Below are 24,251 nucleotides of genomic sequence, written 5' to 3'. Positions count from 1 at the left end.
GAAAAAGACAGAGTTAACGTTTCGAGTCTGTATGACTCTTCTTCAGAGCTAAAGAGAAGTAAAAATCTGATGAAATTTATACTGTTTAAGGGGGTGGAGCAGATGAAGCTGGATAGAAGGCCAGCGATAGGCCAACAGGAGTCTGCTTGTCTGCTAAGACAAAGGGCCTCACAACCTTTCTTTCAGTTCTTAATGGTTGAGACATTGAACAATCTGGGGGACCCAGATGAGGGATATACATCCTTTGTCAAAGACAGAGGTGGGAGACATGTGACATGGTCCTCTGGTTTACGGAACCAGTAACATTGCTTTGCTGAACTGGAAAGCTCAGTCTGCTGTTTACCATCTGACTGACAGCCTCACAGTAAAGAAGCTCTGCCCAGTTGGAACACATGGCCCTATCTATACTGCTTCTGCTGGAAGCTCTGTACCATTGCATACAAGACTGATTCATCTCTGCATGCTATCTCATTACGTGAAGTCAACATCACCAGAAAAATAAATTATATAGCGTCAGTTTTCAACCCGCCAACCTCCATAAAGGAGTGCCTCATTGGACTTTGATGCTGGACTCTGGAACCCACATGTAATAATATTTATTTTCTCTGTCTTCTCTGTACTGCAAATCTTTCTTTTCTCTGCCCCTCACTTTACTATCTGAATACGAGGGGGACATTGTCAGATCACTTTCGTGTTTTGAGTGTGTGCAAATAAAGTAACCCTTTGAGTTCATCCTATCTTGAGTTTGCTGTGGGGTTATTCATCAAAATTGGATCACAGCAAAACTGAGGGATTGGTAAATATGCCACCACTTATAAAAAAAGAAACAAATTAAAACACCTTTCTGTTTATGGATTGGTGGTGAGAAGAGAAATTAGTGCTGTTTAAATTAATACCCTTCCTGTCTATAACATTCTTTTAGCTAAAAGAGTATTTTTTAGTTTATTGCTAAATTAAAGAAAAAAATAGACTTTAGAGGGAAATTAACCCTTAAAACGCCCTCACTCACCAGACTGTAGGGAGAGGCAATAAATGTTGGCCCAGCCAGCGAAGCCCACATCCCGTGAATGAATTTTTAAAAATTCAGCAGCACTCAAAGCAGACAAAAGAAATGCATGCATCTGTTGCCCTCGTCAATTCCCTCTTAAGTGCCTTAACTGGACCTGCCTCCACCACACTGTTAGGCATTTCCACCTAGATCTCAACCACTCGCTGTGTGAAAAAGTTTTTCCTCATGTCTCCATTGCTTTTTTTCCTAATTACCTCAAATCTGTGCCTTCTTGTTCACGATCTTTCCACCAATATGAATGTTTTTCTCTATCTATTCTGTACAGACCCCTCAATCAAACCTCCTCTCAACTTTCTCTTCTCCAAAGAATACAGTCTCAACCTCTCCAATCTATCTTTTTAACTGAAATTCCTCATCCCTGGAACCATTTCCATGGATCTTTTCTGCACCCTCTCTATTGCCTTAACATCTTTCTGTGTTGTCCAGAACTGAACACAATATTCAGTTGATGCCGAACCAACGCTCTGTACAAATTTAACATAACTACCTTGCTTTTGCATTTTATGCCCCTATTAAACCCTATGATACTGTATGCTTTATTAACCGCTCTCTCAACCTGTCCTGCCACCTTCAATGACTTATGCACATATAATCCCAGGTTCCACTGTTCCTGTACATCCTTTAGAATTGTACCCTTTATTTTATATTGTCTCTGTGCGTTATTCCTACCAAAATGTGTCACTTCACTCTTCTGATGCATTAAATTTTATCTGCCACTTGTCTGCACACTCCATCAATCTGTCTATGTCCTTTTGAACTACACTATATTCCTTGCTGTTCACAATGCTTCCAAGTTTCATATTATCCACAATTTTTGAAACTGTGCCCTGTACATCAAAATTCGGGTCATTAATATATATCAGGATGAACAAGGGTCATAATACCAGCCCCTGGGAAACTCCACTACAAACCCTCCTCAAGTCCAAAAAACATCCATTAACCTCAACCAATTTTGTATCGATGTCTCTGCTGTCCCTTTTATTTCATTAATGATTTTGACTTTGGAATCCAAAATACAATTTCCAAATTTGCCAGTGACACCACATTGAGGTTAGAGGTCTGGTAGGGGATTGCCAATACTGAGGAGGTCTGGAACAAATTTCAGAAAGAGGACATAGAAATAGGACATAAGAAATAGAATGGAGGAATAGAAAAGCAGTACACTATTTAAATGTAGAGAGGTTGCAGAACATGGTGGATCTAAATGCCCCGATACATGAATCACATAAAGTTAGTATGAAGCGTTTAGGAAGGCAAATGGAATGTTGGCATTTATTACAAGGGGAATGGAATATAATTGTAGGGAAGTTTTCCTGCATCTGTACAGGACCTTGGTAAGACCTATTATATGAACATATGAATTTGAGGCAGGAGTAGGCCCCTCAGCCCTTCGAGCCTGCTCTGTAATTCAATAAGATCATGGCTGATCTGACTTTAACCTCAACTCCACATTCCTGCTGGCCCCCGATAACCTTTCACCCCCTTGCTTCTGAAGAATCTATTTACCTCTACCTAAAAAATATACAAAGATAATGCCTCCACTGCCTTTTGGGGGAAAAAAACAAAGACTCATGATCCTCTGAGAGAAAAAAATTCTCATCTCTGCCTGAAATGGGTGACCCCTTAATTTTAAACAGTAATCTCGAGCTCTAGATTCTCCCACAAAAGGAAACATCCTTTCCACATCCGCCCTGTCAAGTCCTTTCAGGAACTTATATGTTAACATATGGGGTTGAGCCATGTGGGGTTGGGGGTTGCAGTTCTATGGTTACCCAGGAGTCAGGAGTGGTTTTAATTATTCTAACCTTTCCTGGGTAACTATTCTGGTAAGACAGTAAGAACCATCCAAAGTTTACGATTTATGTCATAATTTTGATGGTTCGGATTGCAGGACAATTGCTCAACAGAAGTTTGAACTTCCCGAGCAATTGCTGTGTAATCTTTAGCTGATGACCTCCAAGTTGCTTGGGAGGGGACGGGGTGGGGTTGGGGGCGGCTGCATCTTTGGGGTGCCCCCAATAACGACCTCCTGGAGCTCAGAAGTTACGGGCCAATAACAGCAACAAGGGTAGCAGACAGATGGGAACACCACCACCTGGAAGTCCCCCTCCAGGGCACTCACCATATTGACATGTAAATATATCACCATTCCTTCAGTGTCACTGAGTTAAAACCCTGGAACTCCCACCCCTAAAAGCACTGTGGGTGTTCCTACACCACAAGGACTGCAGCAAATCAAGAAGGCAACTCACCACCACCTTCTCAAGGGCAATGAGGGATAGGCAATAAATTCTGGCCTAGCCAGTGACACCCACAAGCCATGAACGAATTTTAAAAATAATCCCAGAATGCTGTCTGTGTGTTCTTCTGAAGCAAATGCTACCTCCTTACCCACTTCCAAACTTCAAATTTGAACACTGAAAAATAGGCACAATTTCTCAGGACAGGTCTTCAAACAGTCCTTTACTGCATTTAATTTCCTTAGTGGAGAGAATAGCATAAATCTGAATTGCTGCCTTGAAGGCAAAATGGGAAAATCTTCTATTCACAACAGATTTAATAGCTAAGATCAGGTTCTGGCTGATTTTTCAGAATGATTAATTCAAATTAGAGTTGATCAATGGGAACAGAATCAATTTTACGTCTTAAAACTTTTCTCATTTTATATTTCTGCAATCAGTGTGTTCTTCAATCATTTGAGAATGTGTGCCAAAGAATTCCTCCTGAGTATGCGACATTGATAACACCAAAAATTAAAAATGTGAGTAATACGTTATTTAGGTAAAATAGATATTTTTGCTATATTCACCTTGTCACTTCACTAACAAGTTCTCATTGATGATAAAAACCTAAGAGGAAGGCAGACAAAATAGGTTGCAACATTTTGTCTTAATTAATTTCATACAGTATAAAAAGACCAAGGACTGATGAACGGTCTAGAATATCCCATTTTTTCTCACAACCAAAAGATAACTTTACCTTCTTTTGTAGTGGTTTAAGGAAATTGACAGCCAGTTTTACATGTCAATTTTCTTCTCTATTGACGTCCAATTCACTGCCGAGGAATTTTTAGTATTTTAAGTTAAAACAATATTTGTTCAAGTGCTAACATTCATTTTATGTTCATGGATAGGCACAGACACACAGACAAAGACAGGATTAATTAATAACCAGAGTAAAGGTACCCCTAAGTAGCAGCGACCACAGTGTGATTGAATTTTACATCCAGTTTGAAGGAGAGAAGAGTAGTTCTAAGACTAGTATTTTAAACTTAAATATGGGCAACTATGTGGGTATGAGAGCTGAGCTTGCTGAAGTGAACTGGGACACTAGGCTAGAGGATAGATCAATACAGGAGCAGTGGGAGACTTTCAAGGGGATATTTCATAATATTCAAAATAAGTATATTCCATTTATAAAGAAATATTCTAAGGGGAGGACCCACCATCCTTGGTTAACTAAAGAAGTTAAGGAAAGCATCAAACTTAAAGAAAAAGCATATAACTGTGCAAAGATGAGTGGCAGGTCAGACAATTTGTCAGAATATAAAGAACAATAGAGAATGACTAAAAGGTTAATCAGGAGAAAGAAATTAGAGTATGAGAGGAAGCTAGCTAGAAATGTAAAAACAGAGATAAAGAGCTTCTTCCAGTATTTAAAAAGGAAAAGAGTAAGTAAAGTGAGTGTCGGTCCTCTACAGAGTGAGAGTGGAGAGTTAATAGTAGATAATAAGGAAATGGCAGATGAAATGAACAGTTATTTTGCTTCTGCCTTCACTACAGAGGATACAAAAAATATTCCAATAATAGCCGCAAATCAAGAGGTGGACGGGAGAGGGGAACTTGGTGAAATTACAATCACTAGAGAAGCCTTACTGAACGAGTTGTTGGAGCTGTGGGCTGACAATAGTCAGGGTCCTTATGGACTTCATCCTAGGGTCTTAAAAGAGGTGGCTAATGAGGTCGTAGATGCGTTGGTGTTAATTTTCCAAGATTCGTTAGATTCTGGAAAGTTTCCATCTGGATGGAAAATTCCATCAGACTGGAAAATAGCAAATATAACCCTTCTATTCAAGAAGGGAGGGAGGTAGAAAACAGGAAACTATGGGCCAGTTAGCCTGACGCCTGTCATGGGGAAGATGCTAGAATCGATCATTAAGGAGGTTATAGCTGGAGACTTAGAAATACTCAATGTATATGGGAAGAGTCAGCATGGTTTTGTGAAATGGAAATCAGGTTTAACCAATTTATTGGAGTTCTTTGAAGGAGTAACTTGGGTGATGCATAAAGGGGAGCCTGTAGATGCTTTGTACTTGGATTTCCAGGAGGCATTCGACAAGGTGCTATATCAAAGGTTATTGTGGAAAATAAAAGCTCATGGTGTAGGGGGTAACATATTAGCATGGATAGAAGATTGGCTGGCTGGCTGGCAGAAAGCAGATAGTATGCATAAACGTGTCATTTTCTGACTGGCAGGATGTAACAAGCGGAGTCCCACAGGTGTCTGTGCTGGGACCTCAACTTTTTGCAATTTATATCAATGATTTAGATGAGTGGAGCGAAGGCATGGTAGCTAAATTTGCAGATGACGCAAAGTTAAGTAGGAAAATACGTTGTGAAAAGGACGTGAGGAGGTTGCAGACAGATATAGATAGATTGAGTGAGTGGAAAAAAATCTGGCAGATGGAGTACAATGTGGGAAAATGTGAAGTCATTCACTTTGACAGGAAAATTAAAAAAGCAGAGTATTACCTAAATGGAGGGTGACTGCAGAATTCTGAGATGCAGAGGGATCTAGGTGCTCTAGTGCATGAGTCACAAAAAGTTAGTAGGCACGTACAACAACTAATGAAGAAGGTTAATGGAATGCTATCCTTCAATATGAGAGGAATTGATATTTAGCGGAGGATGTAAATGCGTTAGAGGCGGTTCAGAGGAGGTTTACTAAATTGATACTTGGAATGAGTGGGTTGTCTTTAAGGCAGAGATAGGTAGATTCTTGTTAGGCAAGGGAATCAAAGGGTAGCAGGGTAGATGAGAATCATAGAATCACAGAATCACAGTGCAGAAGAGGCCCTTCGGCCCATTGAGTCTACACTGACACGTGAGAAACAGCTGACCTACCTACCTAATCCCATCTACCAGCACTTGGCCCATAGCCTTGAATGTTATGACGTGCCAAGTGCTCATCCAGGTGCTTCTTAAAGGATGTGAAGCAACCTGCCTCCACCACCCTCCCAGGCAGCGCATTCCAGACCATCACCACCCTCTGGGTAAAAAGGTTTTTCCTCACATCCCCCCTAAACCTCCTGCCCCTCACCTTGAATTTATGCCCCCTTGTGACTGACCCTTCAACTGAGGGGAACAGCTGCTCCCTATCCACCCTGTCCATGCCCCTCATAATCTTGTACACCTCGGTCAGGTCACCCCTCAGTCTTCTCTGCTCCAACGAAAACAACCCAAATCTATCCAACCTCTCTTCATAACTTAAATGTTTCATCCCAGGCAACATCCTGGTGAATCTCCTCTGCACCCCCTCCAGTGCAATCACATCCTTCCTATCATGTGGCGACCAGAAATGCACACAGTACTCCAGCTGTGGCCTCACCAAGGTTCTATACAACTCCAACATGACCTCCCTACTTTTGTAATCTCTGCCTTGATTGATAAAGGCAAGTGTCCCATATGTCTTTTCATCACCCACTAACATGCCCCTCCGCCTTCAGAGATCTATGGACACACATACCAAGGTCCCTTTGTTCCTCAGAACTTCTTAGTGCCATGCCGTTCATTGAATACTTCCTTGTCAAATTACTTCTTCCAAAGTGTATCATCTCACACATTTCATGGAATGAGTAATACAAACAGATCAGCCATGATCTTATGGAATAGCGGAGCAGACTCAACAGGCTGAATGGCATACTTCTGATCCTATTTCATATGTTTGTATATTTGTATGTAGATGGTCACATTACTGAACTAGCAATCCAGAGGACAGGCAAATGCTCAGGGGACATTGGTTCAAATCCCACCATAACCATTGGTGGAATTTAAATTAAATCAATAAAAATCTGGAATTGAAAGCTGTCTTAGTAATGGCGACCATGACAACTACGGCTGATTGTTGTAAAAACCCATCAGGTTCACTAATGTCATTTAGGGAAGGAGCTGTGTCATCCTTAATCTGTCTGGCCTATTCATGCACTCTGAATTGTTCAGCAAGTCTTCACAATTGTGGAATCACATCTAACAATAGACATTCTCTTTTGGGTTTTCCAAGCACAGACTGGTTGATCACAGTCTGTACTCTGCCTATCATGACCAACCGAAGGAACATGCTGATTGATTCAATCAGTCAATTGCTGGGACATACAGCCTACATATGAAATTTATACACAATGTTTTTCAATTGTACAGTGGACACAATGTCTTTCTGGACTGACGGCAGCATCCTGTTAATGGAAAATGCCACTCAAATAGGCACTGCATAGTAGCAGCGTGAAACTGCTTGCTTAACCTGCTGTTCAAATTTTTGAGATAGTTTGCCACTTACTACGTAAAAAAGATTCTCTTCATGTTGCCAAAAAACTAGTGTCCCCTGGGTCTCGACTGTTCTGACCCTTACCACTTGCTTACTATGTACATGCTGGTAAAAGATATTTTTGGTCCCTATTTATGTTAGCTGACATTCTGATCTAATTTCTCTCTTTGGCAGTTCATACTTTCTTCTTCATTGTGCTCTCAAAATATTGTATTTGGCCTGATTCTTGCTTGGAGAATTCACCTGGCATGCATCATACACCCGCTTTTTTGCTTCATCATATTTTTTATCTCTCGTGCCATCCAAAGAGACCTAGCTTACATCATTGTTGGAATGTACCTAGCCTGTGCCTGAAACATTTCATCCTTAAATAACCATCATTTTATTAGAGCCTGAGGTAGTGCTAGATGGTATCTTGGATGAGAGACTTGTCCTATGATGAGATACAAAGTAAATTGGGGTGATACGCTCTGGAGTATAGCAGAATGAGAGGTGGGGCTGTCTTTAATGCTTCCCTGTCAGCAGGTTTGAAGGTGAAGTGCATTTTAAATCTGGCAGGCACTGTCCCTGCCACCTACCCACCCACCCCTGCCCACTTAATGGTTTCATTCCACCACCACCTCATTTAACTAGTGGCAGGAGAGGTCCATGCCAAGTGTCCAGACCGGCAGCTTTCACTGTACAGGTTGGTGGCAGGCAACGGTGGGGGGGTGGTCTCTCCTTAACATGCCCCCTAGGGCCATTGGAGCACCACCCCCCACCAGATTTCCCTCTTCCCACCACCAAATTTCACTCCCCTACTGGCCACTCTACCCTGGCCCCTGGGACCTCTCTGCAACCTGCCAGTTTGGCCCCAGTGAGACCCCAGACTCACCAAACTCAGTGCAGCATGCGTTCATCCCAGCTTTGCTGCAGTACCAGCAGCAGAATACCCACCTCAACTCCATTAAGTACAGGACAACTGTGTAGAGCAAAGGCAGGCTCCTCCCCGTCTCTTTAGTCGGGGGTGCAGGATCTATTGCACCCCATTAAATCCAGTCCCTGATCTAATTGAAATGTACAAGATACTGAAGGGGTTTCATAAGGCTTTTCATAAGAGAAATTTTTCCCCTGGTTGGATAATCAAGAGCATGGGAATAAAGCCACAGGATAAGGAGTTGTCCAGTTGAAATCCACTGGAACTTATACCCCAGAAGGTTGTGGATGTTCCATTCTTGAGTGCATTCAAGACAAAGATTAACAGAGTTTTGACCTGTTAGGGAATCAAGTTATATGAGGGCCAGGAAAGTGGCATCAAATACAGCAGACCTGGACAATATCCAGGCTTGGGCTCACAAATGGCAAGTAGCATTTGCAACACAGAAGTGCCAGGCAATGACCATCTTCAACAAGAGAGAATCTAACCATTGGACCTTGACATTCAATGGTATTACCACTGAATCCCCATTATCAACATCCTGGGGGTTACCATTGACCAGAAACTGAACTGGACTAGCCATATAAATAATGTGGCTAGAAGAGCAGGTGAGAGGCTAGGAATTCTGTGGCAAGTAAGTCACTCCTGACTCCCCAAAGCCTGTTCACCATCTACAAGGCACAAGTCAGGAGTGTGATGGAATTCTCTCCATTTGCCTGGATGAGTGCAGCTCCTAAAACACTCAAGAAGTTTGACTCCAACCAGGATAAAGCAGCCCACTTGATTGGCACCTCATCCACGAACATTCACTCCCTCCACCATTGACGCACAGTGGCAGCTGTATGTACCATCTACAAGATGCACTGCAGGAACTCATCAATCCTCCTTAGACAGTACCTTCCATACCCATGACCACTACCATCTAGAAGGACAAGGGCAGCTGATAGATGGGAACATCACCACCTGGAAGTTCCCCTCCAAGTCACTCACCATCCTGACTTGGAAATATATTGCTGTTTCTTCACTGTTGCTCGGTCAAAATCCTGGAACTCCCTACCTAACAGCAGTGCGTGTACCTAGACCACAGGGACTGCAACGATTCAAGAAGGCAGCTCAGCACACCTTCTGAAAGGCAATTAGGGATGGGCAATAAATGCTGGCCTAGCCAGTGAAGCCCACATCCCATGAATAAACTTTAAAAAGATAGTCACAGTTGCATTGAATGATGGGGAAGACTCAGGAAGGTGAATGTTCCACTCCTGCTCCTGTTTCTTATGTTCTTATTTTTATTTTTATTCATAATCTTGAATCAAGGGACAGCCAACAGTGTCACAAGTTTCTGCCATGGGTCTTCATGTGACTGCGCAGACCAATTTTTTGATCCACATATCTTTGGGAAAATGGGGCAGGATGTCCTATGAGGTAGTGAGATCCAGAGTTCAGGGTTTGCTTCCTTTTCTTTCCTTCTCTGCTGCCACTCTGCCTCAATGTTAAGATGTTGGGACACAAAACACAATGCAGCTTGATGGACAAGTTATTGCCATTCTGAATGATTGGTAGCAAGCAGAAGGAAGACAATGACATAGTGGTAATGTCACTGGGGTAGTAATCCAGAGGCCCAGGCTAATGCTCTGGGGACAAGGGCTCGTGGAATTTAAACTCAAATTAATAAAAATCTGGAATTGAAAACTAGTCTCAGTAATCGTGACCATGAAACTGTCATCGATGGTTGTAAAAACTCATCTGGTTCACTAATGTCCATTAGGGAAGGAATTCTGCCATCAGAATGCCTTTGAAGCATATCCTATTTCCTTCTCTGGAACATTGGCCATTTCGGAGTCATCCTTTAGGGAGGGAAATCTGCCGCCTTACCTGGTCTGACCTACATATGACTCCAGACCCACAGCAATGTAGTCGGCTCTTAACTGCCCTCTGAAATGGCTGAGCAAGCCATTAAGTTTAAGGGGCAATTAGGAATGGGCAACAAATGCCAGTGTGTCCACATCCCATAAAAGAATAAAGAGAAAAAAAGTGCATCCCAGACATTAAGATCAATGGTACCACACTTCAAGGGGAGCATCAGAGTGCCTTTGAAGCATGTTCTTTTACCTTCCCTGGAATATTGGCCATTTCAGAGTTAAGAGAACAGGACCTGACTATCTGGATACAGTGTCCAGTCCATCGAAGTTGACTTTATAGGAGTTTTGCCTGAATGTTTGTGCAGCTGGCTTCAAGAAGGGCTCCAGTATTTGTTCGGTGGTCCTCTCATTGACTCTGGAGGATTTGACAGATTATCGCTGATGGAATTTCTCTAGCGCATTTATTTGTCGCTAATAACAGGTCAGATCTCACTGCAGTACAGGTGTGTGGTGACATCAACTGCTATGTACACCAAGGGTGGAATCCTCCCAAATTTGCGGTAGCAGGCAGGAAAAAGAACGTTCTACCCACCGGCCACAACGGTGGCTTTTCGCGCTGAATTGTCCCAAACCCTCCTCATTAATCATGCATTCCCAGGAAACACGCCGTTTCTGATTCACCCCCTGATTTGCCCGCCACTCTGTCACCTCACCAATTCATCACGCTGGGTGCCATATTTAAATTGCAGCCATACGCACACCTCTCACTGCTTCCAGACCTGGACTGCTGCACAGAAGACATGGCCCCAAAAGGCAAGAAAACAGCAGCCACCCGATTCAATGACGCGTCCCTGGAACACCTTTTGGATGCCATGGAGGCCCACCTTGATGTTGTCTACCCTGTTCTGGGCGAAGTCCGGCAAGCAAGGTGACAAATCCAGCATGGGAGGCAGTGGCCAGCGTGAACGCCTTGCAAAAGAGGACAGCCACCCATGCCGAAAAAGGATGGATGATCTCCTCCGTTCAGCCAGAGTAAGTCACTCTTCTCATCATTCTGAACTCACACACTTACAAACCCATCACACATCCACAGGGATCCCGCTTACTGCCAGTTCAAAGGGCATCACTCTCTCACACACACCTTCATTGTGTTCATTCCATCCATGGCACCACTCACCACCCACACATGCCAGGCATATTTATCATCTGGCCTGCCAGGCCTCCTGCTTATGGTCTCTCCATCTCTATTCATGCAGGACAAGCTGGCACATAACAAAAGGGAGAGGTCACAGACTGGTGAAGGAATGCCTAACAAATTTGATTGAATTTTTTGAGGAGGTGACCAGGTGTGTAGATGAGGGTAGTAAAGTTGATGTAGTTTATATGGATTTCAGCAAAGCTTTGACAAGGTCCCACATGGGAGACTTATAAAGAAGGCAAAGGCACATGGGATACAGGATAATTTGATAAGGCAGATTCAAAATTGGCTTAGTTGTAGAAGGCAGAGGGTGACGATAGAAGGATGCTTTAGTGACTGGAAGCCAGGGTCCAGTGATGCACCACAGGGATCTGTGCTGGGTCTCCTATTATTTGTCATTTATATAAATGACATAGATGACTATGTGGGGGGTAGGATTAGTAAGTTTGCAGATGACACAAAGATTGGCCGGGTGGTTAACAGTGAGGTTGAGTGTCTTGGGCTACAGGAAGATATAGACGGGATGGTGAAATGTGCAGATAAGTTTCAGATGGAATTTAACGCTGAAAAGTGTGAGGTGATACACTTTGGAAGGAGTAATTTGACAAGGAAGTATTCAATGAACGGCATGGCACTAGGAAATTCTGAGGAACAAAGGGACCTTGGCATGTGTGTCCATAGATCTCTGAAGGTGGAGGGGTATGTTAGTGGGGTGGTGAAAAAGGCATATGGGACACTTGCCTTTATCAATCAAGGCATAGATTACAAAAGTAGGGAGGTCATGTTGGAGTTGTATAGAACCTTGGTGAGGCCACAGCTGGAGTATTGTGTGCATTTCTGGTCGCCACATGATAGGAAGGATGTGATTGCACTGGAGGGGGTGCAGAGGAGATTCACCAGGATGTTGCCTGGGATGAAACATTTAAGTTATGAAGAGAGGTTGGATAGACTTGGGTTGTTTTCGTTGGAGCAGAGAAGACTGAGCGGTGACCTGATTATGATTATGAGGGGCATGGACAGGGTGGATAGGGAGCAGCTGTTCCCATCAGTTGAAGGGTCAGTCACAAGGGGGCATAAATTCAAGGTGAGGGGCAGGAGGTTTAGAGGGGTTGTGAGGAAAAACCTTTTTACCCAGAGGATGGTGACGGTCTGGAATGCACTGCCTGGGAGGGAGGTGGAGGAGGGTTGCCTCACATCCTTTAAAAAGTACATGGATGAGCACTTGGCACATCATAACATTCATGGCTATGGGCCAAGTGCTGGTAAATGGGATTAGGTAGGTTGGTCAGGTGTTTCTCACATGTCGGTGCAGACTCGATGTGCCGAAGGGCCTCTTCTGCACTGTGATTCTGTGATTCTGTGAATGCCTGAAATCAAGGTCCTCATGGACTTTTAAAACAGAGTCATCCAGCTGGCCGGCAACCATTCTTGTGCTGATGGTGAATGTTTTGGCAGCACAAAGTTCCTCCATTCTCTGTGTGTGCTCCCAGCACCTTTGAGGTGTGGCTGGCCCCCCATCTCATCATCATCTGTGTCCGGTGACACTGTGGTCCTGAGGGGTTCAGCTCATGAAGGATGCCACAGGATCAGGAGAAGCTAAAGTTTCTCTGCTGCATCTTCATGATACGATGCTGATCATCGAGTGCAAGCAAGGTGCCATCAGCCAGACAGGAGTCAGACATTCACATAAGCTATGTGAGGATCTATGGAGTGTCCCCTCTGCATATCGTCATCTCCTCCTGGAATGTAGTGACTATGTGCATCCACTGCGTCTCCATGACAGGAGCCTTATCACAGAAGGTACGTGTGCTGCCATCAGCCAGACAGGAGTCAAACGTTCATAGATGCAATGTGAGGATCAAAGGTGTCTCCTCACTGCATGTCATCATCATCCTCCACAAATGTAGCAGCTATGACGGCCTCCTGAGCACGCCTGCCTTGTATGGCCAGTACAATGGCCTCATCGCTGTCATCCTCCTCACCCTCATCCTCGTTGATGTCCTCCTCATTGGAAGAGATGTGCAGCTCCTACATCTCCTCCTCAGCCAGCTCCTTTCCCTGTTGCAATGCCAGGTTGTGAAGGGCGCAGCAGGTGATGATAATGCATGACACCCTCTGTGGACTGTATTGCAGGGCTCCACCAGACCGGTCCAGGCACCGGAACCTCATTTTCAACCTTCCAATGGTTTGCTCCAGCAAGGTATGAGTTGCAGCGTGAGCCTCATTTGCCTTCTGTCTGCTGCACTCTGAGGCCGCCGCACAGGTGTCATCAGCCACGTTCTCCACGTCCCCGAGGAGCCACTCTAGACCCTGGAAAACATCAGGTATCTGAGATCTACTGAGAATGTAGGAATTGTGGACACTCCCTGGGAACGGTGCGCAGACCTACTGGATGTGTTTGTGGAGGTCGCACACCAGCTGAACATTCAGAGTGGAACCCCTTGCGATTGTCATAATTGACCACTAGTTGGCATGGAGATCGAGCACCACGTGATTTTAGTTGATGGCATGCTGCGCCTGTAGGAAACCTGAGATCTGTGAAAATCCCAGTGCTCTTATTTCCTGGCTTTCCTGATCCTGGGCGAAATGCACAAAGTTGTGTGCTTTCGCTAAGATGGCGTCCAGGACCTCAAGGATGCATTTGTGCATGGAGGCTTTGGATATCCCACAGAGCCCTGAAAGGAGCCATTGATGTAAAAGTTGAGTGCTGCAACCACTGACAGTGGATGCTCTCCATGTCCTCATGGCGCCAAATCCTGTGGCAGGTGGCAGATGTGACTGACCAGTTCCCTGGACATGTGCGGTCTTCAGCAACACTGGTTCTCAGTCATCTGCAGGAATCACAAGCACCATCTATAGGCCCTGGGTCCAGCTATGTGCCGACTAGCGATGGCTCACTGTGGCTCTTCAGCATTGTGCGCGGGAGCTCTAGCTGCTCCTTCTTCCTGAGGGTGTTGCTCCTCCCTCTGCCCAGCCAGGTGCTTCTTTTGCTCTCTTCTCCTTCATCTCTTTTGTATTTTTGAGTTATCAGGTTCGGTTTGTCCGGCGAATACCAGCTGTCCCTTGATATTAACACATTAGTTGGTGCTTGAAACAATATAGGCAGAGGCCAATTAACTGAACAAGCACTGGTGGTTTATTGAAACTAAGAACAGAGCACTAACACCATGTATACTTCTTCAATCACCTGCAGTTCTAGACTTCCTATTACCCAAGTAGCCCGCGCTGTGTAGCGATTGGTCAATACAGTCACGTGGTCAATTAACTACATTTTCTTCAAGGCACACAGCATTCCACTTTACCACATCCCTCCCCCTTTACTTGAAAGTACAATTGATAAGCTTCACAATATCCCAATTATTTACATGAATAACTATTTACAAGTCAAGTCTGTCAGGAGGCTTCCTCGGGTGTGTCGAGCGTTGTAGCTCAATGGCCTTGGCTGGTTTTTCTGAGACCCCCTTCTCAGAAGACAACTGTCCATCAGGCTTTTCAGTGGAAGTGGGCAAGTTTGTGTCTTTGACCCTCTTGGGACCAACAGGCCCCACCAGCACTTCCAAATCATGTGACATTTCTTCCACGTGCGGTGCAGACTCAAACGCAAATGATGACAGTATTTCTTCTTTTGGGACTATCTCTCTTCTCTGGAGATGATCCGCATGTCATCTAATTATTCTGCCATTTACTGATACATTATAGGAGAGTGGTCCTATCATGGCATTTACTTCACCTAATAGCCAATTGGGTCCATCTCCAAAGTTCTTCATGAGAACTGTGAATTCCACCGTGAAATTTCTTTCATGATTATGGCCATCATGACTATCCTTCTGGGTCTCTTTACTTCTCTCCACCCTCTCCCCTAAGTTCGGTCTGATAAGGGTTAAATGGGTGTGGAGACGTCTCTTCATTAGTAATTCAAGGGAGGCAATATTGGTGGTCGTGTGTGGCGTTGTGCGGTATTCAAACAGGAACCGTAACAATCCGGTCCAGCTTTTTCATCCCGGACTTAAAAGTTTGGACCGCCTACTCAGCCAAAACATTAGAGGCGGGGTGGTAAGGTGATGTTTTGATATGAGTTATTCTGTTGAGAGTTGTAAACCTATGGAACTCCCCGCTGGTAAATGCAGTCCCGTTGTCTGACATGAGCACCTCTGGTAACCCGTGCGCTGCGAAACTCTGTCTCTCACGGCCTATGGTGGAAGTAGATGTGGGTGTCTGGACTTTGTAGACATCCATCCACTTGGAGTGGGCATCTATTAGTCAAAGGGGCATCGTGCCCAAGAAGGGCCCCACATAGTCGACATGGAGGCATACCCATGGCACCCCGGCCATTCCCAGGGGTGCAATGGAGCTAAGGAGCTTTTGCACTTCTGGCATTGAAGACAACTTTTGACTAGGGTTTCGTTGTCCGCATCCGTCCCGAGCCACCACAAGTAGCTGCACAAGAGCATCTTCATCCTACTAATGCCAAGGTGAGTGCTGTGTAATTCGGCCAGTATTGGCCTTCGCCCTCTCGGGGGCACGATAACCCTTGCTCCCCAGAGCAATATGCTGTCCTGGCAGGTGAATTCATATCTGCGATTGAAATAGGGCTTCATGTCATCAGACTGTGGCTTGCCTGACCATCCATTCAACACCTGCCCCTGGACGTGAGATAAAAGCGGATCTCAGCTTGTCCACTCATGGATTTGCTTGGCCTGAACAGGGGAGGAATCCAAAAACTTTAGTAATAAGACAAGTTGGAACCTTCACTTTGGTATCTGGCAGGGGGAGGTGGCTCAGCGCATCAGCATGTGCGATCTGGCTTCCTGATTGGTAAATAAAAGTGCATTCATAAGCAGGCAATATCAATGCGCACCTCTGGATATGAGCAGATGCGATTGGTGGTAACGTCTTATCCTCTCCAAATGATCCCAGCAGAGGCTTGCGTCAGATGTAATGTAAAAATGGCGACCGTGGAGGTATTGATGTAATTTTCGAACACCAAACAGAACAGATAAGCCCTCCTTCTCAATTTGAAAATAACATCGCTCTGCAACACTGAGCGTGTGAGATGCATATCCAATGGGTTGCACTGAGCCATCCGCCATCCGGTGTGAAAGTACAGCTCCGACTCCATAAGGGGATGGGTCGCAAGTTAAAATCAATTCTTTCTTTGGGTCAAAGTGGACCAGTCGGGCCGATGATCTTAACAAATGCTTTACCTTCAGACATGCGCAGAGCTTTTTTTTATTAATTCACGGGATGTGGACTTCGTAAGCTGGGCCAGCATTTATTGCCCATCCCTAGTTGCCCTTGAGAAGGTGGTGGTGAGCTGATGACTTGAACTGCTGCAGTCCATGAGGTGTGGGTACACCCAAAGTGCTATTAGGAAGTAAGTTCCAGGGTATAGACTCAGCAACAGTGAAGGAATGGTGATATATTTCCAACTCGGGATGGTGAGTGACTTGGAAGGGAACTTCCAGTGGTGGTGTTCCCATCTATCTGCTGCCCTTGTCCTTCTAGATTGTAATGGTCATAGGTTTGGAAGGTGCTGTTGAAGGAGCTTTGGTGAATTCCTGCAGTGCATCTTGTAGATGGTACACACTGCTGCTACTATGCGTAGGTGGTGGAGGGAGTGAATGTTTGTGGATGTGGTTCCAATCAAGTGGGCTGCTTTATCGTGGATGGTGTCAAGCTTCTTGAGTGTTGTGGGAGATGCATTCATCCAGGGAAGTGGGGAGTATTCTATCACACTTCTACTTGTGCCTTGTAGATGGTGGACAGGCTTTGGGGAGTCAGGAGGTGAGTTACTTGTTGCGCGATTCCTAGCCTCTGACCAGATCTTGTGGCCATAGTATTTATATGGCTGGTCTAGTTTAGTTTCTGGTCAATGGAAACCCTCAGGATGTTGAAAGTGGGGGATTCAGTGATGGTAATTCCATTGAACATCAGGGGGCAATGGTTGGATTCTCTCTTTTTGGAGATGGTCGTTGCCTGACATTTGTGCGCCGCGAATGTTACTTACCACTTGTAAGCCCAAACCTGGATATTGTCCAGGTCTTCCTGCATTTGGACATGGACTGCTTCAGTATCTGAGGAGTCGTGAATGGCGCTGAACATTGTGCAATCATCAGCAAACATCCCCACTTCTAACCATATGATGGAAGGAAGGTCATTGATGAAGCAGCTGAAGATGATTTGGGCTGAGTATGCTACTCTGAGGAACCCCTGCAGTGATGTCCTGGAGCTGAGGTGACTAACCTCCAACAACCACAACTATCTTTCTTTGTGCTAGATATGACTCCAGCCAATGGAGAGCTTTCCCCTTGATTCCCATTGACTCCAGTTTTGCTAGGGCTCCTTGATACCACATTCAGTCAAATGCGGCCTTGATGTCAAGGGCAATCACTCACGCCTCACCTCACGAGTTCAGCTCTTTTGTCCATGTTTGAACCAAGGCTGTAATGAGGTCCTGGCGGAACCCAAACTGGGCGTCAGTGAGCAGGCTATTGCTAAGCAAGTGCCGCTTGATAGCACTGTTGATGACCCCGTCCATTACTTTCCATTGCGGAGAGTAGACTGATGGGGCGGTAATTGGCTGGGTTGGATTTGTTCTGATTTTTGTATACAGGACATACCTGGGCAATTTTCCACATAGCTGGGTAGATGCCAGTGTTGTAGCTGTCCTGGAACAACTTGGCTAGGGGCACGGTAAGCCCTGGAGCACAAGACTTCAGTGCTATTGCTGGAACATTGTCAGGGTGCATAGTCTTTGCAGTGTCCAGTGCCTTCAGCCGTTTCTTAATATCACGCGGAGTGAATCGAATTGGCTGGCATCTGTGATACTGGGGACCTCCGGAGGAGGCTGAGGTGGATCATCCACTCAGCACTTCTGGCTGAAGATTGTTGCAAATCCTTCTGCCTTATCTTTTGTGATGTGCTGGGCTCCTCCATCATTGAGGATGGGGATATTTGTGGAGCCTCCTCCTCCAGTGAGTTGTTTAAATGTCTGCCAACATTCATGATTGGATGTGGCAGGACTGCAGAGCTTAGATCTGATCCGTTTGCTGTGGGATCGCTTAGCTCTGTCTATCACTTGCTGCTTATGCTGTCCCTAGTTGCCCTTGAGGAGGTGGTGCTGAGCTGACTACTTGAACTGCCGCAGTCTATGTGGTGCAAGTACACCCACAGTGCTGTGAGGAAGGAGTTTCCAGGACTTTGACCCAGTGACAATGAAGGAACAGCGATATATTTCCTTGTCAGGATGGTGAGTGACTTGGAGGGGAACCTCCAGGTAATGGTGTTCCCATCTATCTGCTGCCCATGTCCTTCTAGGTGGTAGCGGTCATGGGTTTTGAAAGTGCTGTCTAAGGAGCCTTGGTGAATTCCTGCAGTGCATCTTGTAGATGGTACACACTGCTGCTACTGTGTGTCGGTGGTGGAGGGAGTAAATGTTTGTGGATATGGTGCCAATCAACCAGGCTGCTTTGTCCTGGATGGTGACCAGCTTCTTCAGTGCTTCAGTGCTGTAGGAGCTGCACTCATTCAGGCAAGTGTGGAGTATTCCTTCACACTCCTGACTTGTGCCTTGTAGATGCTAGACAGGCTTTGGGGAGTCAGGAAGTGAGTTACTCTGAATCACAGATTCACAGAACCACACAGTGCCCTTCGGCCCATAGAGTCCGCACCGATACGTGAGAAACACCTGACCTACCTACCTAATCCCATTTACCAGCACTTGGCCCATAGCCTTGAATGTTATGACATGCCAAGTGCTCATCCAGGTACTTTTTAAAGGATGTGAGGCAACCCGCCTCCACCACACTCCCAGGCAGCGCATTCCAGACCGTCACCACCCTCACGGTAAAAAAGGTTTTCCTCACATTCCCCCTAAACCTCCTGCCCCTCACCTTGAACTTGTGTCCCCTTGTGACTGACCCTTCAACTGAGGGGAACAGCTGCTCCCTGTCCACCCTGTCCATGCCCTTCATAATCTTGTACACCTCGATCAGGTCACCCCTCAGTCTTCTCTGCTCCAACGAAAACAACCCAAGTCTATCCAACCTCTCTTCATAACTTAAATGTTTCATCCTAGGTAACATCCTGGTGAATCTCCTTTGCACCCCCTCCAGTGCAATCACATCCTTCCTATCATGTGGCGACCAGAACTGCACACAGTACTCCAGCTGTGGCCTCACCAAGGTTCTATACAACTCCAACATGACCTCCCTACTCTTGTAATCTATGCCTCGATTGATAAAGGCAAGTGTCCCATATGCCTTTTTCACCACCCCACTAACATGCCCCTCTGCCTTCAGAGATCTATGGACACACACGCCATGGTCGCTTTGTTCCTCAGAACTTCCTAGTGCCATGCCGTTCATTGAATACTTCCTTGTCAAATTACTCCTTCCAAAGCATATCACCTCACACTTTTCAGCGTTAAATTCCATCTGCCACTTATCTGCCCGTTTGACCATCCCATCTATATCTTCCTGTAGCCCAAGACACTCAACCTCACTGTTAACCACCCGGCCAATCTTTGTGTCATCCGCAAACTTACTAATCCTACCCCCCACATAGTCATCTATGTCGTTTATATAAATGATGAATAATAGGGGACCCAGCACAGATCCCTATGGTACGCCACTAGACACGGGCTTCCAGTCACTAAAGCATCCATCTGTCATCATCCCCTGTCTCCTACACCTAAGCCAATTTTGAATCCATCTTATCAAATTACCCTGTATCCCATGTGCATTTGCCTTCTTTACAAGTCTCCCATGTGGGACCTTGTCAAAGGCTTTGCTGAAATCCATATAAACTACATCAACTACACTACCCTCATCTACACACCTGGTCACCTCCTCAAAAAATGCAATCAAATTTGTTAGGCATGTCCTCCCTCTGACAAAGCCATGCTGACTATTCCTGATCAAACCTTGCCTCTCCAAGTGGAGAGAGATTCTCTCCTTCAGAATTTTCTCCAATAGTTTCCGTACCACTGATGTGAGATTCACTGGCCTGTAGTTCCCTGGCTTCTCTCTACAATCCTTCTTAAATATTGGAACCACATTAGCTGTTCTCCAGTCCTCTGGCACCCCCACCCCATGCCTTTGCCAAAGAGGAATTAAAGATTAGGGTCACAGCCCCTTGCCTCCCTCAGGAGCCTGGGACACAAATCATCTGGACCTGGAGATTTGTCCATTTTTAAGCCTGCCAACACCTCCAATACCTTGTCACTCTCTCTATCAATTTTCTCAAGAATCTCGCAGTCTCTCTCCCCAAGTTCGATACCTTCATCCTCATTCTCTTGGGTGAAGACCCATCGCACAATTCCTAGCCTCTTACCTGCTCTTGGAGACACAGTATGTATTTGGCTAGTCCAGTTGAGTTCTGTTGAATGGTAACCCCCAGGATGTTGATAGTGGGGATTCAGTGATGGTAATGCCACTGAACATCAAGGGCGATGGTTGGATTTTCTCTTGTTGGAGGTGGTCATTGCCTGACACTTGTGTGGCACAAATGTTACTTGCCACTTGTCAGCCCAAACCTGGATATTGTCCAGTTCTTGCTGCATTTGGACATGGACTGCTTCAGTATCTGAGGACACCGCAAATGATGCTGAACATTGTGCAATCATCGGCAAATGCAATTATCAGCAAACAGCCACACTTCTGACCTTATTATGGAAGGAAGGTCATTGATGAAGCAGTTGAAGATGTTTGGGCCGAGGTCACTACCCTGAGGAACTCCTGCAGTGATGAACTGGAGCGGAGATGACAGACCTCGAACAACCACAACCATCTTCCTTTGTGCTAGGTCTGACTCCAACCAGCGGAGAGCTTCCCCCTAATTCCCATTGACTCTAGTTTTGCTCGGGCTCCTTGATGCCGCACATGGTCAAATGCTGCCTCGATGTCAAGGGCAGTCACTCTCACCTCACTTCGGGAGTTCAGCTCTTTTGTCCATGCTTGAACCAAAGCTGCAATGAGGTCAGGAGCTGAGTGGCCCTGGCGGAACCCAATTGGGCGTCAGTGAGCAGTTTATTGCTCAGCAAGTGCCGCTTGATAGCCCTGTTGATGACTCCTTCCATTACTTTACTGATAATCGAGAGTAGATTGATGGAGCGGTAAGTGGCCAGGTTTGAGTTGTCCTGCTTATAGTGTACAGGATGTACCTGGGCAATTTTCCACATAGCTGGGTAGATGCCAGTGTTGTAGCTGTACTGGAACAGTTTGGCTTTTGGCACGGCAAATTGTGGAGCACAAGTCTTCAGTTCTATTGCCGGAATATTGTCAGGTCCCATAACCTTTGCAGTATCCAGTGTCTTTAGCTGTTCCTTAATATTACGTGGAGCGAATCAAATTGACTGCAGACTGGCATCTGTGATGCTGGGGACCTCCGGAGGATGCTGAGATAGATCATCCACTCGGCACTTCTGGCTGAAGATTGTTGCGAATGCTTCAGCCTTATCTTTTGTGCTGACGTGCTGGGTTCCTCCATGGGGTTGGGGATATTTGTGGAGCCTCCTCCAGTGAGTTGTTTAAATGTCCACCACAATTCATGACTGGATATGGCAGGACTGCAGAGCTTAGATCTGATCCGTTGGTTGTGGGATCACTTAGCTCCATCTATCACTTGCTGCTTATGCTGTTTGGCACGCAACTAGTTCTGTGTTATTGCTTCACCAGGTTGACACCTCATTTTTAGGTATGCCTGGCACGCTGTTCCTGGCATGCCCTCCTGCACTCTTCATTGAACTAGGGTTGATCCCCTGGATTGATGGTAATGGTAGAGTGGGGGATTGGCCGGGCCATGAGGTCACAAATTGTGTTCAGGTACAATTCTGCTGCTGCCGATGGCCCACGACACCTCATGGATGCGCATTCTTGAGTTGCTAGATCTGTTCGAAATCTATCCCATTTAGCATCTATCCCTACCAGCAGACCCTCTGCCGACCTACCCATCTATCAACCTACCCACTTTGCACCCAACCACCTCACCCACCTGTCACCTGCCAACCTGCCATCCTACTCACCAAAGACGCTACCCAACTGACACTCTACACCTCATTCACCTATCCCCCTGCCACCCTACCCACCTGCCACCCTACCACCTAATCCACCTTGTCACCCTACCCAGCTGCCACCCTGCCACTCTACACATCTACCACCCTAGCCACCCGTCACCCTACCAACATACCCTCTGCCGACCTACCCATCTACCAACCTACGCACCTGACACCCTACCACTTCACCCACCTGCCAACCTGCCACCCTACTCACCAACCAGCCTATCAACCTGACACTCTACCACCTCATTCGCCTACGCCCCCGCCATCCTACCCGCCTACCACTCAGCTGCCACTCTGCAATCCTACCCATCTACCACCCTGCACACCTGCAATCCTACCCATCTGCCAACCTACCCACCTGCCACCCTACCCACCTACCACACTGCCACCTTACCCTCCTGCCACCCTACCCCTTACCCACTTACATCACCTAACTTACGCCCTTACCCACTTCCGTGGCCACTCATCCCCTTATCCACACTTCCCCCTTACACACTTACCTTCTCTCCATAGCTTTTCAAAGAAGCTTTGAGATATTTAATATTGCTTACAATAATACTTCAGCTAGTGCAGCAAAAAAAGGGACATGGCTTGCCTTCCCCATATGATCCAGTGCTACAAAGAAGTCGTTCCACTTCAGGTATGCTCCACATTTCTGGAGAAACCAGAATTGTATGTCATAGAATCATAGAGTTAGACATCACAGAAACAGGCCCTTCAGTCCATCGTGTCCATGCCAGCCATCAAGCACCTATCTATTCTAATCCCATTTTCCAGGGCCCGTAGCCCTGTATGCTATGGCATTTCAAGTGGTTATCTAAATACTTCTTAGATGTTATGAGAGTTCCTGCCCCTACCACCCCCTCAGGCAGTGTGTTCCAGATTCCAACCACCCTCTGGTTGAAAAAATTTTCCTCAAATCCCCTCTAAACCTCCATCCCCTTACCTTAAATCTATGCCCCCTGGAAATTGACATCTCCGCTAAGGGGAAAAGTTTCTTCTTATCTTCCCTATCTATGCCCCTCATAATTTTGTATACGTCTATCAGGTCCCCCCTCAGCCTTCTCTGCTCTAAGGAAAACAACCCTAGCCTATCCACTCTCTGTCCTCCAGTCCTCTGGTACCTTTCCTGTGGCCAGAGAGGATTTGAAAATTAGCATCAGAGACTCTGCAATATCCTCCCTTGCCTTGCATAGCAGCCTGGGATACATCTCATCTAGGCCTGGGGATTTATCCATTTTCAAGCACTTTAAATCCGCTAATACTTCCTCCCTTTCAATGCTAATTTGTTCAAGCATATCATTGTCCCCCTCCCTGATTTCTACACCTACATTGTCCTTCTCCATAGTGAACACAGATGAAAAGTAATCATTTAAAACCTCACCTATGTCCTCCGGCATGCACAGATTGCCACTTTGGTCCTTAATTGGCCCTACTCTTTCCCTGGTTATCCTCTTACCCTTAATATATTTATAAAATGCCTTGGGATTTTCCTTTATCTTGACCGCCAGTGTTTTTTCATGCCCCCTCTTCACTCTCCTAATTATTTTTTAAAGTGCCCCCCCCCCCGCCCCTATACTTTCTATACTCCTCTAGGGCTTCCACTGTTT

General features: G+C 45.8%; 1 protein-coding gene across 1 annotated transcript in view; it reads left to right on the top strand.

Moving 5' to 3' along the window:
- Positions 1–24,251, top strand: part of LOC144681151 (dynein axonemal heavy chain 8-like) — a 1,659,468-nt gene that overhangs the window by 436,731 nt on the left and 1,198,486 nt on the right. The window contains exon 16 of the mRNA XM_078542878.1: positions 3,750–3,830. Within this exon, the coding sequence (XP_078399004.1) occupies positions 3,750–3,830 (81 nt within the window). The remainder of the gene's footprint in view (positions 1–3,749; positions 3,831–24,251) is intronic.

Source organism: Cetorhinus maximus, chromosome 5, assembly GCF_964194155.1.
Source record: "Cetorhinus maximus chromosome 5, sCetMax3.hap1.1, whole genome shotgun sequence".
Classification (NCBI taxonomy): domain Eukaryota; kingdom Metazoa; phylum Chordata; class Chondrichthyes; order Lamniformes; family Cetorhinidae; genus Cetorhinus; species Cetorhinus maximus.
This window is presented reverse-complemented; position numbering and strand designations above follow the sequence as displayed.